The sequence below is a fragment of the Ciconia boyciana genome, chromosome 5, assembly GCF_034638445.1.
Source record: "Ciconia boyciana chromosome 5, ASM3463844v1, whole genome shotgun sequence".
Lineage (NCBI taxonomy): Eukaryota > Metazoa > Chordata > Aves > Ciconiiformes > Ciconiidae > Ciconia > Ciconia boyciana.
In genome coordinates, this window is record NC_132938.1 from 29,459,519 (window position 1) to 29,477,371 (window position 17,853).

At 39.8% G+C, this 17,853-nt stretch overlaps 1 protein-coding gene across 2 annotated transcripts in view; it reads left to right on the forward strand.

The window, feature by feature from the left end:
* GABRB1 (gamma-aminobutyric acid type A receptor subunit beta1) overlaps window positions 1–10,259 on the forward strand; it is a 130,984-nt gene extending 120,725 nt beyond the window's left edge. Inside the window, exons 6-9 of one of the 2 annotated variants that reach the window (XM_072861821.1) lie at window positions 744–881; window positions 987–1,139; window positions 2,489–2,739; window positions 9,912–10,259. In XM_072861821.1, the coding sequence (XP_072717922.1) occupies window positions 744–881; window positions 987–1,139; window positions 2,489–2,739; window positions 9,912–10,259 (890 nt within the window). The remainder of the gene's footprint in view (window positions 1–743; window positions 882–986; window positions 1,140–2,488; window positions 2,740–9,911) is intronic. The other variant, XM_072861823.1, reaches the window with a different exon arrangement.
* The last annotated feature ends 7,594 nt before the right edge of the window (window positions 10,260–17,853 follow it).

Below are 17,853 nucleotides of genomic sequence, written 5' to 3' on the forward strand. Positions count from 1 at the left end.
TTTGAAACTCAGTCACTTTTGACTTTAATCAAAATGGTTTTGAAAAATGGTAACAATAATGTTAACATTCCTAGTGGTAGAATGGCAAATTAATTTTTAATTAAATGATAAATAATCAACATGGCTGTTAAAAGGAAAGAGAAGAAACGTGCTAGTTTTGAAGACGATAGGAAATAGTTCTGTGATAACAGAAGATTGAAGATGGCATAGTCTAATTAAAATATAAAATGCTGCATGAATATCAAAGGATACCTACAGCTCTGACAGACATTGTCAGGTAATAGTACAGGCACCTGAATTATTCTAGAATCATCTTTGCCTCCATTGGCTCCAAACTCTGTATTTTGTCACAGCCTGCATAGGAAATCAAATGCAAAGCTGGGAACTGAACCTGGTTTTACTGTCAGAGCTCCTCCTAGAGAGTTTAAAAGTTTCACTGATGTTATATCACTCTGTTGGTAAACTGAGCAACTCAAGCCTGAACGGAAAGTAGTATTAGAGCTAGCTAAAAATTGATCTTTAATCTTAAACTCCGTCCTTGTTTTCTGCCTTCTTCCTTTCCACACCTGGAAGCTTCCCCTGGGTACAGAGGAGGCTACGTGGCTTCTGTATAACAGAAATGTCACACAACAGAAGGCTGAATTCCTGATTAACAGCAGCTTCTTCCACTTTAACCGCAACTATTTAAGCCAAGTAATAAAACAAAAAGAAAAATCAATAATCAAATTGTGCTTCTGTTTCAGATGGATACACTACTGATGATATTGAATTTTACTGGAATGGAGGAGAGTCGGCAGTAACGGGAGTTAGTAACATCGAGCTCCCACAATTTTCTATCGTTGATTACAAGATGGTATCAAAGAGAGTGGAATTTACAACAGGTAAGTACCGGCTAGTTAAAAAAGCTCCCCCCTCTTCCCCAACCCAGAAATATCAGTGTCTAATTTTTGTTAGGCGTTAGTCATTATATGACTTCTTTCTTTCAGGAGCATATCCTCGACTATCACTTAGCTTCCGGCTTAAAAGAAATATTGGATACTTCATTTTGCAAACCTATATGCCTTCCACACTGATCACAATTCTGTCATGGGTATCTTTTTGGATCAATTATGATGCCTCTGCAGCCAGAGTTGCTCTAGGTAACTTCTTTTCAAAATCACTGAACTACATAGATACTTGTTGCCTTTGAGTACAGTAGCACCACATCCATACAGCTGATTGCAGCAGCATTAATTGTGATCTTACACATGCAGCGTAGGGTCTTCGTTGCCAGGAAGGCAGGCAGGTGTCGCCTTGCCTACATCTGAAGTTCTTGCTCTGCAGTTAGGTTGGGGTCCTGACTGACTTCCAGTTGCCATAATGGTCTTTGGATCAGACCAAAAGTATCTTGCTTCCAAACTGAAGCGTAAAGGTCTAATGCAGGTATCTAAGGGTATCTACGCTGTGCTGCATCAACATTTCACTGATGTTAAAAAGCATCCTCTCAGGTCAGATGTGTGGCTGGAATGAATACACAAGACCCTACTGACAGCAATGGAGATATACCAGCTTACACCAAATAAGCCTGTTTTACCTACATAGTTGGTTATTTCCTGTACCATGTTCCTTCCTACAACTTTCCATAAGAACCAAGATCTTCTGCCACCATTTGTGCTTTAAGGCAGATATGCTTTTCAAATGCTAATGCCAGAAAGCCATTTTGTCCCACCTCTGTTTTGTCCCACCTCTCTAAATTCAACTCATTACATCTGTGCCTAGAGCTATTATCCGGATGCATTAATGACCTGTAATTAAAGCAGACTAAAAAATAATTTAATCCAACTAAAACAAAACACATACACAAAACAAAAAAAAAAAAGAAAGAAAGAATCATGCAGTGATGGATAACACAATGAGATGGAAATGCTTTATTTGCAGCACCCCTTTAACAGGAAAAGCTGTTTTGGTACAAGCATGTATATCACTTTCTTTTCATCAAAGACTATCACTTTATCATAAAGCTTCCCTTTCCCCTCTCTATCCTCTGTTTTCAGTCAAAAGCTAGATACTTATTCCAGCTCCCCAGAGCAATGCAAACCACCCTATGGGGTCAAGCAGGGCTACTGCTGTAAATGAAGTGAGAAGCATTTCCCCGCATAGGAAGAACAGTGATCAGCTCTGCTATCCAGGGCAGCTAACACCATGTTCCCTAGCACAGTTATTGTAAAAATTAAGGCAAGATGTACCAAGATAGGCTGGGCTTTTGAAGGCTATTTTGTTCACCCTCCATTGCATGGACAGCCAGGGAAGGTGCTCTCAGCAGGCCTGCAAGGATATCTTCCTTTCCAGTCCTGCCAAATGCATTCCCTTGGCTGTCAAGAATCTGATCACGTAATTAAGCTATCTGCATGAGAAGTGCACGGTAGCTGGGCAATGCTGCCATTACGCCTTTCACGCTCAAATCTCCTTCCCTGTCTTGTTAGTCAATGTCTTTTTCTTCCTTTCGCAGGAATCACAACTGTGCTGACCATGACCACCATCAGCACCCACCTCAGGGAGACCTTGCCAAAGATTCCCTATGTCAAGGCAATAGATATTTACCTGATGGGATGCTTTGTGTTTGTGTTCCTGGCCTTGCTGGAATATGCCTTTGTAAACTACATATTCTTTGGGAAAGGACCCCAACGTCAAAAAAAGGCAGCAGGCAGGGCAGGGCATGCTACGGGCGAGAAGAGCAGACCGGAAACAAATAGAGTCCAGGTAAAATGTTCAAGCTAACTCTTCAAACGTTATTTCTGCTCTGACAATGTTGGTGTATATGATGATAGAGATAAATGCAGTTTGAACACGTATGCAAAAGCATTTAAGATCGTCTAGAGAAAAATCGTGTTTTAAGGAGATTACAGCAACATATGGTTCGTTCCGTCTTCAACTGAAAACAGAGTAAGAAACTACGGAAAATGCAAATGAATATTTAGAACAAGCATTTCTTTGCAGCACAGAAGAAATACAAGGGGTACAAGGAAGTTAAATATTTACCATTTCAACTGTGTTTTTCCGTGGTATAGAAGAAATGTTTGTTACATAGTTCCTCTTTACACACAGAAACTTCACCAAGAATAGAAAGCAAAGACAGACACTGTTCCTTCAGTGAGTCTTGAATGAAGCGCACACCACTGAGCTTCCAGGAATGCAAGAAGGATGCTGCTAGGTTATAACAGCTTTCGCAGATGTCAGGATTTTTCCCTCAGGCTAAATTTAAGCAGACCACAGCTATCCCCTCTTAAAAACAAGCCAGACAAACTCCAGGAAGTAATGCTATGGACATTTTTTTAACAGGAAAAAGTTGAATTTACAGTACATCGCTGAGCACTTGCAAACTTCTATAAACTTATTCCATTTTTTCCCAGTTTTTCAGAAATAAACACTTCCCTCAGGTGTATTTGGCCCAGTCTGACTCAGAGGAAAATACATATCCTAATGAGACAAAAAGTTTCTTCTGTTCTTTGCTTTTCTTACAATATATTACATCCAAGTATTAATGAGATCTTACCCAGGCTGTCCTATAAACCTCTGTACTGTTGTGGCCTGAGTTGATAACATTTGGCCAAAACCATATTTGAGCCCTCTGTTCACCTTGAAGCATGAGATCGACACATAAAACTCTAACAGGTAAGACTTCAGCTTGGTGGATGGTTGCAATTTCACATACATGTCAGGAAGTACATTCCAGAACTTCTGTGATATTTTATTAGTTCTGGAGTTGTGTGTCTTGTGTCCCAGCAGCCACACCACTACAGCTAAGCATCATTAACAGAGTCATCATGTCCTCAGTCTCAGTGAACTCATGAGCCCATTAAAAGTCCTTACCCGCATTCACCTCCTGTCCCAATGTGTAGGAGTTGCTTTATTACAGTGGGTGCACAAATTCAGTTCAGGCATGCAGCAGTCTCCAAGGTCCCACAAAGTATTGTCCTCCACAGAGCAGAGGAGATAAGCCACCCCGTTATGGATTGTTGTGCGCAGACACTGTCTATCCATTTCTGTGGAAGATAAGGAAGGGAAGAAAACCAATCAAACCCACAAACTCTGACCAGCCACCTCGACATCTCCTGAGATAACCCAACCTAGGTGTGAAGAAGCACAGCAAGGGTTCATGATGAAGAGGGAAGCAACACGTCTTCAGAGGTCAGCCTTGGCTACATGGGCCCCAGTGCACTGAACTGAGTAAAGGATGAGAAAGTGTAAAGGATAAGAGTGCAGGTAAGCTCTTTTTCCTACATATTTGGAGAGGTTGTTTAACTAACAAAAAGCCCTAACTCATGACTAAAAGCTTTTGTCTAAATGTTACGCTGGCAAAGATTACACTGAGACCAATACTCAGAATGGGATGGAAAGTATTTACAACCACGCTTGAACTTTTCAGAGCACCACCTGAATACACCAGCATTCTTCTGACAGAAAACGGAAGGTATACCTGCTTTGTACCAGGATTTGTAAGTGTTCACACTTTAGAGTGCAATTCCATTCTAAGACTGAGAATGCTTTAAGAGAACAGACTGCTTTCTGCCTGTACAGTGCAGGTTTGTGATTTTAGACACACATATATGTATACACATACACATAGACACACACAAGTGAATGGATATAAATGAATTTTGTTATCCCACTGGAGGTACATTGACGTGGGACCTTGTGAGCATTCATTTTACTCAGCATGGAAATGCTGATGTCCAACAGCCGTACATCTGTCTTCGGCAGGAAGAATGCATATGACCGGAGCAGTGGGACACAGTAAGGATATGTGATCTCTAGTGAAGACAGCTCCCAGAGCCTCTCCATCTGTTTTGAGATTTTTCACTGGTATTATGATGTCTGTACCAGAGCAGGGGAAAGCTTTTTTGGAGCACAAAAGAAGTGCAGCTGTAAGTATATGCAGCTACAGGATATTTTTTTCCCTTTTACTCTTGACCCATACCACTTATCCATACAGGGACCTATAACCAATAGAAGATATGTAACAGTGCTTCCTCTCTTTGTGCCAGGTGAAGATATTGCTCATTCCCATCTGACATACAACTCCCACGACTAAAAGAGTTCAAATTCCTTCACCAGATAACAAAAGCGTTAGACATGTGAGCAACACTTGGCACACTGACTGCGATATTAACACAGTATAGAGAAGACCAGATGGAAAATGAAACCATACTGCTGTTTCATATGTGGCTGTTCCTTGCTCTACAGACTGAAGAAGGTGGAAATAAAGCCTCTCCAGTTTCACAATCGATGCCATTTTAATTTTTAATATGAAAAAATACTAATTTATAGTAAACAAGCTTTCTGTTTCTCTGAATAAAGCATAAAGTCTGTTTATATCTCCTTGTCCATTTGTCGAAGCTAGATGTCACTGAGGAAACCACCATAATTATAGATAAATAGGACAAACCACCCAGCAAGAAATATATTTAGATAGTCCATGAATGCAACTGCTTCTGTTTCCCCAGGCAATTATAATGTGAATAATGATTACAGAGAAGATGTCTCTTAAGCATGAGAAAGAGGTAGGACACAATCATAATGTGAGTGGGAAAGGGGCTGAGCCATCAAGGGGTTCATAAATGGCAACACAAGGCAGGTGATAGATGGTCTTTTGCTCCCCAGTTCTGCACAGCATCACACCTTCCTTTCAAACTTTCTGTGAACCACAAAACACCTGGGATGAAAAGCCAGAGACCAGCCACAGGCTCCAAGGAAAACATACGATTTTCCAGTACAGTGGCTACTGGAAGGAGAAAAAGGAAGGACCACATAACCACGCAACTAGCTCAACCTTCAAGTAAATCCACACTGCATAAGTACCTCCCTGCTGAGCATAACCTGTTTCTTTGCCGATCAGATTGTGATAACACTACTGCATTTGTTCCAACAAGACAGCTGGTATGCATAACGTGGCCCTGAATCTTTCATCTTAAGAGAAATAAAAGATGTTTTTGTATTGAGACAAAACAAAAGTTCTTACCTTTTATCTCCCAACAGTTAACGTAAAAAAAGTAGGTAGGTAAAACCCATTCCAGACAGCACTAAGCATTTGAGACCCATCCTCTGTCAAGGAATGCCAACGTGCTCTTCCCCTAGAGCTGACTGACTACTTTTTATGTGGTCAACACAGGACTGTTGTTTTGGGGTTTTTTAATTACTTTAACTGTTTTACACTTACAATATCATTTGATGCTCCTAAGCAGGAAACTCATTTTCTAAGTAAACATACAAGCCAGATTATTATTTCTTTTTATGATGTTTCCTGAGCACACATCAAGGCTTTTCCATCACTGATGAAGATTCATATATATGTACCTGTGCTGATTTAGGCTTTAGGTAGTTCTTGTGCAAACGAAGAATTAAAAATCTGTAAGTTCAGTATAGATACACACTCAATATAGATACAAATGTCATTACAAGAAGCGTCACCACATACATGCATCTGAAGAATATTTAAACTTTGATAATTATACCAGATGACTAACACGTCAGCTTTAAATGCTTTGACATCCTCCTCACGTAGTCTTCATGATATGTTCAAAAGACAAAAAAAACCCCAATTCTTCAGCTTTCTACAGCTTTAGGCAAAATTTATGCATTGTACAAACAAGGCAAAGTGTATATCTTCATGCAAACACACATTTAGGCTCAGAATATCTGTTAAGCAAGAAAACTTGTTTTCATCTGAGCAATGGTTGGATTATGTAATAAAATTTAGGGCATTCCAGTTAAAGAACAATAAGGTGGTATTTGAAAGAATAAATACATTATATCCAAGCAAGAAAGAACTACTCTGGGCTTGATATGGCTCATCTTTCCTACCTAACGAGGGGACTGAGATACTCTACTCCTAAGCAGGCAGGCAGCTAGTGGGCCAGAAAACTGAGTGGACAGAGCTTTGTCTCTTCCATCCCCATTTTTTGTCATGCCATCCAATGCAAATGTGTCAAAGACTGCGTACAACTGCAGTTCATACCTGATGTGAGGGAAGAGCCTCATCACTGAGACATGGGGTGGAATGAGTTAGAGCCTGCTGGCTGTTTCTGATGCACAGGCTTCCTCCAGCACAGGACCAACAGCAAGCCCCAGGTAACTTCGTATTAAGTAAGGGAGAAAAGACTTTAAGACAGAAAATTTACAGCTTTTACTGTGCGCATATTTGCTGTTAATTGATTTTAACATTAACATAAACAAAACTATTAACAAGTCTCTTTTGGGGATCCCTTAACAATTTGTATGTTTTCCAGATTCCTACAGGAATTTGTAGAATTCCTATGCTTCAGTAACAAAACCTCAGCTGCACAAGTTTTAAGAATATTTTGGAGTGAACTTCAATAAATTCTGAAAGGGTTTTTAATGATGTGGGAAATTAACAATTAGTCCAGCTTCATGTCGCACAAGCAGAGAATTTGACCCAGGGACATAAGAAGAGCTTTTATACTTCTCTGAGCTAATTTATTCAAGATCAGTGTAAGGCCCTTTGCTCTGAATTGGAAAGACTCCAATTCAAAGACTGAATTGCTTCATGATGTATACAAATCATCCCGCCTAAAATGATTTAAATAAAACTCATTTTAAAATACAACAGCTTCATTCATAACACTTAAAGCGGGAATTCATACGCTGCTTGGCTTATAATAAACTGTCAGGGCATATTAGTTTAAGAAACATCCCTATGAATCACTTTAGATTGTAGGCAGTTATGAGTTGTCTTCACAAAAGAGAAGCCATAATAACTGCTTAATGATGCTTGCACTACTGTTACTACTATTACAACACTAAAGTCAATTAGCTTAAACATTAGATTATGTAATCAAAGACAGCTCAAAGAGCTATTTCATAAAACTGGGAAGAAAAGATGGACCTAGCAAAACTTCTGAGAATTAAAAAAATATCTCTTTTTACACAGAGACAACTCTGAGATGGTTGCTTTTTCCACAGAAAATGTCAGAACTTAGGAGTAATTAATAGTCCCAGTTATGGCAGTCCTCTGGAGAGTAGGAAACCCTAGCTTAGATCTTCCTTCTGCTTAAAATTGAAGACTTGACCTAGGAAGTATAAACTGGGTAGCCCATATCTCAAGTAAAGACTGCAAACATCATGCTGGTTTGTGACCAGCTGGCCTCTCTAACCCGGAATATGTGAGCTTTTCCCACCAAAACAGTGGTGGGAACTTGGATGTTCCCACTGAATGCTCATTTCAGCGTGTACAGAATCAGTTGCTAAACCTGACTTAGAGCATTTTCTATCTGTGGTGAGTTATTACTCCATTTAGAAGACTTTTTTCCCCACAGCTCTCCTGGGCGGCTTTTGTACAAATAGCCCCTCCACATCTTTGTTTTCAGTTAGTAAGTGTTTAGTCTGGCACAGTGTAAATACGCCAGCAGTCATCACGCAATGTTTTCTCCTTCTGGTGATGGGAAGGAACATCTTCCATGCTGCCAGGTGGAACTGAGGCTTTCTCTGGCTTCCAGCTTTCCTCTGCAGCAACGCCCAGAGACTGGATTTCCCCAAGTGCTCTGCTTGGAGTTTTTTCTTGAACACACTTCAAACCTGCTGTAGATTATTATACCATTTCCTAGCTCTGCTATGTCTTGCTAAAAATGTAAAGCTCAGAGTGTGAACAAAGCGTTGCATATCACTGGTGCTTCACAAGACTAGATATGTCAATAAGTAATTTTTTTTTCCTTGGTATAAAGGCATCCCCAGACAGCCATGGTATAGACTGTAATATAGTTGGGGTAGGTCCAACACCACAGTTTACAAAAAAACAATTGTAATACTCAAGCCTCAAGGAGAAATCTTTTAAGTTTCATTTAAGAGGTCTGTGTCCTGATGTGTATTTCCTTCATATGAGCTACAGTGGATGTTTAAACATCTGAGAATTTGAAACATCTAGGAATTCTTTATGGAGAAGTCAGGAGTCATCCTGGAAACACCAAAAAACTTCTCCTAAAAGAGGTTTTACTACAAACATATAGAAAACTAAAGATGAGGGAAAAGGTAAGCACTTTGTAGTAATGCAGCCATTCATGGTTAATTACATTCATATATAAAAAAGGCAATTATATTAAAATATTTTAGCTAAATATATATATATTGTTTGTGCCAGACATGTACATACCTGTTGCAGTTTCCAGTTCTTTGCTCAGGTATTTAAAACAGCGCCCTGACTAAATAACAGCACAAATAAAGTAAGTGATAAATGTATTTGAAACAACTGCTTCTGGTACTGACATATACAAATGCAACTGAATATGAGGTTTCATTGAGTAAAATGGTTTATTCTATCTGCACGTAAGCAAGTTAATGGTATGCTGTGGGCGGTAGGGATTTCTATCTCTGCAATATAGTAATTCTCCAAAATTAATTCTCATCACAAGCTTATTACAATAACTGATAAAATGCACATGTACCTATATGCTCTTCATATGATGAACCCATTGTTACAAAACTGTTCTTGAAACTAACCTACAGCACTAAAACTGTATAAAATTAACAGAGACAGCAATATTTTTTTTTCACCTTGAGTACATGAAAGCTTTGGGTGTCAGGTCACCAGATATTAAAACTCAGTATTTCATAAAGACCATGATCTAAGTTAAAGATAAAATTAGAAAACTCTTACTTTACAGGGGATGAGATAACTAACTGAATGAAAAGGTCCCAGATCAAAGAGCTGGGTCAGAATGGAAGATACTTAGATGCCTAACAGATAATTTCACACCAGTCAGGAAAGTGTATTTTCACTTCCATTGATGCTATACAAGACACGACTGTCACTGCAGCCCCAGGAGCACCTTGGCAGTAGAGCCAGAAGGTACCTGTCCATCTGGGAGACACCTTGGGCTGGCTGAGGAACTTGTCTAATTCACGTTCCTTCCTTGACACAGGTTGATCCCCATGGAAACATGCTTCTTAGCCCACTTGAAATACGAAATGACATCAGCAGCTCAGACGTGTTCACAAGCCTCCGTGACCCCCAAGCCACCACGTACACGTACGACAGTGCCAACCTGCAGTACAGAAGAGCCACTTCCAGCAGAGACCTCTACAGTAGGAGTGCTTTGGACAGGCACAGGCTTCATAAAAAAGGACGCTTACGAAGAAGGGCATCCCAGATCAAAGTCAAAATCCCTGATTTGACTGATGTTAACTCGATAGACAAGTGGTCCAGAATGGTCTTTCCCATCACGTTTATTCTTTTCAATGTTGTTTACTGGCTGTATTATGTCCACTAATTTATGCAATAACATTACCATAGACTACCATAATTAGACTTGTTTCTTCTCCTTCTCAATTTTGTTCACTCTGAAGAACTGCAGTAGCCATAATGTTCCATGTTCAAGGTGAGATTTCCAGCCATTGAATACTTCTAGATTTAAGCTTCCAAATAAAATAAAAAAAACCCAACCCAAATCCAGACTCACTACATTCAGATCAGAATAGTACAGACCTGCTCTTGAAGAGCACCTTCAGCAAAAGCGCAATACCTCAATTTTTACAAAGAGTTTTTGCATTACCCATGACCTTTCTGTACCCGCCTTTATCTCTTTTTTAAGTGGAATAAAAATTAGTCCTACTGTCTTCCCACAGCAGCATGCTTTCAAACAAGACAGTAAAACAACTCAAAGTAGTAGTCATGTCACAGTCTTTCAGCATTTAGAGTGTAAAGAAATTTGAAGAAATAACTGTTTGAAGGATTATAACTATTACATCACGCATAATTTCGAAGTCAATAGTTATACTACGAAGTATTTACATAGTGTCTGTGAGAAGCATCACTCAAGGAGATGTAAGTCAATTCACGTTTTCAGAGAGGGAGGGATCTCCAAAAGAAAGAAAGGGTAGCAGAGACAAATCCCACTGAGTTTCCAACTATGGAATCAGCTGATTGGACCTGACTGGAATGTTGTTATTTCCACAAAGTAGCAAAGTTGAAATTGATGAGAACAATTTTGCCATCTGTAATTTTGTATTAAAAAGTAGAAAACAAATACGTGTTCATTCCTGGAAGCAACTACCGAGGGATACCCCAGCCCAAGAGTGGCTACTTTTCTTGACTCCCAGGTTTCCTGTGGCTGGTAATTGCAACACATTCTCCCAAAAGCTGGCAAATGTCTGGGAACAGATCTGAGGAGATTTCTGCACACAGTTTCCTACAGATTTCCTTACTCCACTGAGAAACAGGAGATACAGCTGAGCCTTGCGGCACACTGGTGATGTTGGGTACACTGGTCCTGAGGAGTTGCCTCTCCCCACCCGGCTGCTTATTGTCGGACACAACCACAGCCAAGGAGCAGCAGGCGAAGTGCTAGCAAGCTGCATGCAACTGAGGAGCAATAGGTCAGTCCTATCCTATCTGTATCAAACCCATTTCCCTTCTATATTGCCAGTTCTTTCCTAACAGTGTTTATACTACATTGCCTAACATAGCATTTTATTGAAACTGAACTATTACCAGTTAAATTTTATTTTGTATTGAAAGTGTTTCATACTTTTAGGAGAGTCAAGATATACAAGCCAACAGAGTCTGTGTAGGTATGATGATTGTTACCAATGCCAGCTGGTACAGAAGGAAACATTGATCAGGACAGTAGGCAGCAATACCCACAGTTAGGAGTTAGTAGGGAATACAAATGAGCGATGTGGAAAGCTTCTTCACCAGCTCCTCGTTGCCTGGCAGTAAGGTCAACTGATGACCTTATCACCAGTTGACATTACAACTTTTTAATCAGAATGTAATAATAAATGAAACACTCCTACATGTTTACGTTTGTCATACCCTGCAAGACCTCGACCTCCTAACAGATCAGGACCTGCTGCCCCCTCTCTTTGTGCAGCAGGCTTCTGCAGAAACAGTCTGGAATGATAAATCACCAAACAAGAAAGGGAATAGCATTAATGTACTGATTACAAAAAATAAAAGGCTGGAAAACAGGCATTTGGCATTGCTAATCTAGGAGGGTCCTTGAGACTACCAGTTTTTCTGTGGGTTCCAAAGTCCTGGTCTCATCCCAAGTTCAGTGGAGCACAAAGGTGGTCTTCTCAGCTGTCTCTTCTCTGCTACAACCTTTACCTCCAGTCTATTGAAGAGTTCCACAATTTTACCAGATTAATCAGCCACTAGGTACAATTTGAGATGATTCAGGATAAATATTAATTCAGTCAAATGGCTCTTCTGAATAGGGTACAACTTGTATGCCTATCCCCACCCTAAAACAACTCTAAATAATTTTGCAACATTTACACCATATTGACAACCAAAATAAGAACTGCCACACATCATCCCACACGGGACATTTTGATTAATTTTTTAGTCAAATTTAAACGATGTTTAGATCAAGAATATTTTAGTGACAATTAACAATAATATTTTGGTATCGCAAAATAAACAATACACAGAACATATGGAATTCTTGCATGCTAAGCAGACTGAACTTTCCATAACTGAAAAAAATAGCCCCAGGAGGGACACAGCAGTGTCCTGGCTGTATGTGCTGTTCATTCCAAACACACATCCCATTAAATGGTTTTGAATTCAACAAACTGGCACCAGACTTTACAAACAGAAAGAATAAGTCCATCAGCCACTGAACTTGCCAGCTTTGTGGTTATACACAGAAATAAATTCCAAAAAAGCAATACATTCTGCAGATTTGTAGTGTAAAATACTCTGTGAAAAACAACTGTCAGTGACCCATGTTTTTGCATTACCTGATTTCCCAAAGATATTCACAGACAGACCACAGGTCAGTAATTTAACCCAGCTGTTCCAGTGGTGTGGAGACATTACAACCCCTCCTTACAGCTACAGTGGACTTTTAGGAAAAGCCAACATCCAATGTGATATTGAAATAAGAATTTAGGTAACAGAAAGGAATCCCTTGCCTTCTATTACAAGAACAAAGATCAGCTGTACTGGTCTTCAGTATTTTTTCTTGTAGACTCCTAACATCTGCCTACACATAGTTTCTAGTTTATGGATAGTCCAGCTAGTTCATGCACACATGTTAAGCACATGGGCTAAAAGCAGTTACATTGTACAGTTCCAAGCAAAAAAGAAAGGATATGGAGCAGAGGAAGGGCCATTAACAAACCAAGAGCACTGCAAATGCAAAACTCCTTCAGAACGGCATGTTCCAAAATTGCAGGCTCCACCCTCATCCATCAGGACTCCTTCAACATGTCACCTACACAAACCCCAGCCCTGCTGCCAGTTTTGAACAGCACGCAACAAGGCCTGGCCGCGTCGAGAGCTGGAAGCTGCGATCTTGAGTGAGGAAACAGCTGCCAGCTCTCAGCACAAAGCTTTGCAGCAGGGGCTAATAACTGCACCACATGCAGAGGCAGAGCCACTTACTGCAGGTCGGCAGTATCTTAGCCCAGAGCCAGCATCTCCTGCCTCCCACTGAGCTCCTATTTGCACATTTAACCACTAACTCTGGTAAAGAAAACAGAATTTGTCATACAGGCTTGCAAGGCACATTGGGTTTAAACTAAAACCTCTTTCAAAGCCTCAAAAGAAAATTAAAACCAAAACTTGGGAACAGGGTGTATAACCATAACTAGCATGTTTTCCCTCTTTGCACTACTTTCAGAAAAAAAGCAGAAGAAAATATTTCTCACTTGAGAGCAATAGATTGGCAGCAAGGAAAAGGCAGTGGTTATTAGAGGCACAGGATGGAAAAATGTGGCTATTTATGGGTTACTCATGTACATTGCCATCTGGAGCTAGGAATTAGCGAGTACAAAAGAAACACAACCTCTTCCCATCAATAGGTTGGAGTCATTTGGCTGGCTTTAAGTCATGAAGGTGAATAACGCTGTAATGCTGAGCTTTGCCACTGTTGTCTTTTAATAGTTTGCCTGCCCTGCCCATAGGAACCAGACTTCAAGCTCAGCATAGATAAGGTCCTATTGCTAATTAGGTTTCAGGTAAACCCCCTTACAATTTGTGCCGCTGTTTCATGCAATTTGTGAGTTTGAATAGATTATTTGAATAGATTAGTTTTGAAATAAACTGGAAGTCCCTTTTAGCTAGGTTTCCCAAAGATATGAGCTTCTACTGTCACTATGTGTGTGTGTGTGTTTGCCTATGTGGGAGTCTCCCAATAATATTTGAATCCATTGGCAATTTCAACCAAAAGATAACAGAACAGTAAGGATCTGTGAGATAATACATTCTTACGAGTTCCCACAAAGCAGGTAGCTGAGCAGAGGACAAAGCTCACAGGAGCTAATCCATCCCTCTTCTCTGGGAGAAAGGGACTCGATGAACTCCAACTTTATTAGGCATCAGAGAATCCACACGGGAAGGCAAATCAGTACCCAGATCCACGGGGAAAACAAGGTTCATTGGTTTTCATGCTCTTGAAACTATTTATTTCACACATAATGATCTTTTAATCTCATTCTAATCTTACTTCTCTTCAGTAGTATCCCACCTAATTATGAATGAAACAGTCAGTGGCTAAATCGGCAACATGCTTGGAGCATGTATTTCTCCAAGAGCAGAGTAAATTAAATAGCTTGTCCAGGGCTTCAAACTGGGATGGAGTCAGCCAGGAGACTGCAGTGATTTTGCCCATCTCTCTAATACCAACCCAGCTGCGTCGCCAGCCTGTGAACCTTCCTTGGCTGAGCAAAACCACTGGTTTACAAGAGCCTTAATGTTGTGATGGCATGCATGAGAGCTGGGATCAGCCTGAAACAGTGTGTGAAAGTCAGCTGCAGTCACTCCGAAGGACAAACCAAAATCCTTCCACTTCATTTATATTCCCACACAATTCAAAACAATTAAGGAATAGCAATAGTGGTAGAAAAGGTCTTAAAACACCACAAAAAAATAACATTTTCAATATCACAGGAACATTTCTGACAACATTCCTGTGCTTTATGCTACCACTGAACAGCACAGAAGTTGCTGTTTCAAAGTTACCCACTGGTTCACCCTGTTCACCCTTATAGAAAATGTTCTATCCCCTTGTACTGCAAGTGGCGGATGTCTTGCAATAAATTATGAGGAAAGTCATCCAGGGCTGGGGGCCACATTCCACTAGCTGCTTCTGTTTCCCATCACCGATGAACCTCTGCCCCTTCTCGTGAATTCCCCCTTACTGAGGATGCATTGCTAACACTTGGGAGGATTAGTCAAAAAAGGGCTGTGTTATACCTGTTGCATACAAAAATGTTTTTAAATGGTTTCTGCGTTGAAAAGTATAAAAAAACACATCTGTGATTGTACATGTATGTTTCTTCCTACCCCTATAGGCATCCACACTGTGGCCCAAAGAAGGCAGGAGATTACAGAAAAGCATTGAATTTCAGCATGTGATGATACCGAAATGTATATGCACAGGGTGAAAGAATGAAGAGACAAATGAGAAACCTGGCATTTTTTAAAGGAAGATCAGGTGATTTTGGTCTACTTACTGTCTTGGAGTTCAGAGCAAACTCTAATTATGTTGTCTGCTCCTTGGCGTGTTTGTTTCTCAATTATTTTATAAGTCATTTTGAGTCTCCAAGCGTTATAAAAACATCACCTCTCTTGTGCTGATGCCAGTCTAAGAAATGGCATGGTAGTCATTCTTTTACACTTTTATTCTTGGCAAAATCCATTGAGTATCATTACCAATAAGAAGCTAAGATAATTACACGGTAGCAGAATCATGTCATCTCTCTAGAGACAGTCTCTGATCAATAATGTCTTTTAACTCATCACTGCCTATCTGTATCTGCACAGTCTTAGAGGAAAGTATAAAATATCAATCACACCACCAAAAATGTTCATAAAGATGGTTTCCTTTGGCAGATTATGCATTTCAGTGAGAGCACCAGCAACCTTGTTTGCATTTGTGAACATACCAGTTTCCTTGTTCCCGTCTCTGAAACGTCATTTGCTGTTTTGATCTAGCTGACAACGTATTACCTGATTTTTTTAGATTTTCAGAGGCAACTAACTTTGAATATTGTGTGCTGCAGAAAACAGCAGGTTTAGAAAACAAAGGTGGCAAACCATCATTTCAAGAAAGAGCTGAATGAGACTTTGGCATAGGTAAAGAATTCAGGATTGGGTTTTACAAAGGCAGTTAATAGCAGTTCTTGTCAGATCATCCAATGCTTGCTCTGGCTCCCATCTACATCAATATTAAAAGAAATATGAGAGACCTGAAACCTCTGTATTCCCAAGAAACAGAATTCCTTCTTTTACTGTAGCCATCAAAAAAAAAGTTATCTATATGATGCTAGGAATCTTTCTCCCCAGATAGTCCACCACCAAAGCAGTCCCTGTGGACCTGTAGTAGTTTCCAGTTAGAAAAGTCTCCACACCTTCCAGTGCCTTTCATTATTGTATTAGCCAAATTAGCTGACTAATCTGATGCTAAAAAATAGCCACAGCCTTCTCTATGTAGGACTCCCACTGGTGCTAGCACATATGAAGAGTACCTTTGAGTAAATTCCCAGCCATAGACAACGTGAAGAGTTGAACATCCAGTATATCCTCCACAAACCAGCTTAAAACATGAGGTTCTGCTCCTGCGATGACCTCTCCACAGAGCGGCCTGATGCGGTGAACCACACAGGCTTGTAAAAGTCCAAAGGATGAATCTTTGTGAGCTTTGCCCCCTTTTCTACGTTTTGGCAGTGATCTTTTGGTCTTTCTGGAGCAGTTCTGAAGTACATATAAACTATAATTACAGAGGGAAGTGTAGGATATTGCCAAATGTAATTAAAATGGATTTGAAGAACTAAAAACTTTATAGACTATCTTGACCCACTTATGAAAACATTCTCCAGTACCAGAAAAGTAAAAACCTCTTTATTTCTGATACTTCATTATAAACACTAATTCACAACTCAAAGCAACAGCAGAGTGTGCATACTTCAGGACAGGGTGTTACTGGTTCTTAAAACCACCTTTCAGGTAAAACCATAATCATGTTTCAGCATGTTTCCTATCAGAAAGGCTTGCTCCAGAACTCAGAAATGTTCTACATGCTTATATAGATCTTTTAAAAACACAGCTTCTTAACATACACAATTGCTTTGTTGCAAAAGCAGTTTTATTACAGTGGTCACTTCCATACTGACAGTTTGCTGGTCAGATCCAATTCTGATTCACTTTATTGTGCCAAGATCAAAGCTGAAATGATTGATCATGAAAAACAAGATTTTTCTGAAATCAAGAAAAGATTTCTATGAAATGGAAAGAAGTACAATGAATGCCAAAGGAGGGCAAGTAACATTATTTTTATAATTCACTTTTATATTTTGTCTCAAGATATGCTGCATTTTCCGATTCAAATTGCAGGTTTGTTTATGCAATGTGAATTTCTGCAGGTGCTTTTTACATGTTAAAATTAAAACTTCATACAGTGTGTCCATTGTATGTACTATTTTCATTAGGACTTTTGGTTCAAAGAGCCTACTGTACAAAATTTTGTTTCTGGTCTTAATTACATGCTTAAGAGGTCTGTACATAGTACCTGCAAAACCACAGGGGTTTCACCAACATTTTTATGATGGTTGTTTTCCTTTTTTTTGCCCACGTGATCGCAGGACCCAGAAGTGAGCTGCTCTGCAGGGGCAAACACTAGGAGAATACGAACACATGTCCCTGAAACAGAACAAAAGGGGGAGCATCACCTGGGAACAACTGTTAGAAGTTAGCGTGGTGGGATATGCAAACATCAAAGCCATTCAACTTACTATAACCAGCTAATTAGAAAGAGCTCAGGCTGGAAGAACGCAGAAAAATAGGGACACAGGCAAAGTGAGCAGATAGGCAAGGACAAAATTAAAAGTTATTTAATGTTAATGGAGTACCTTTAA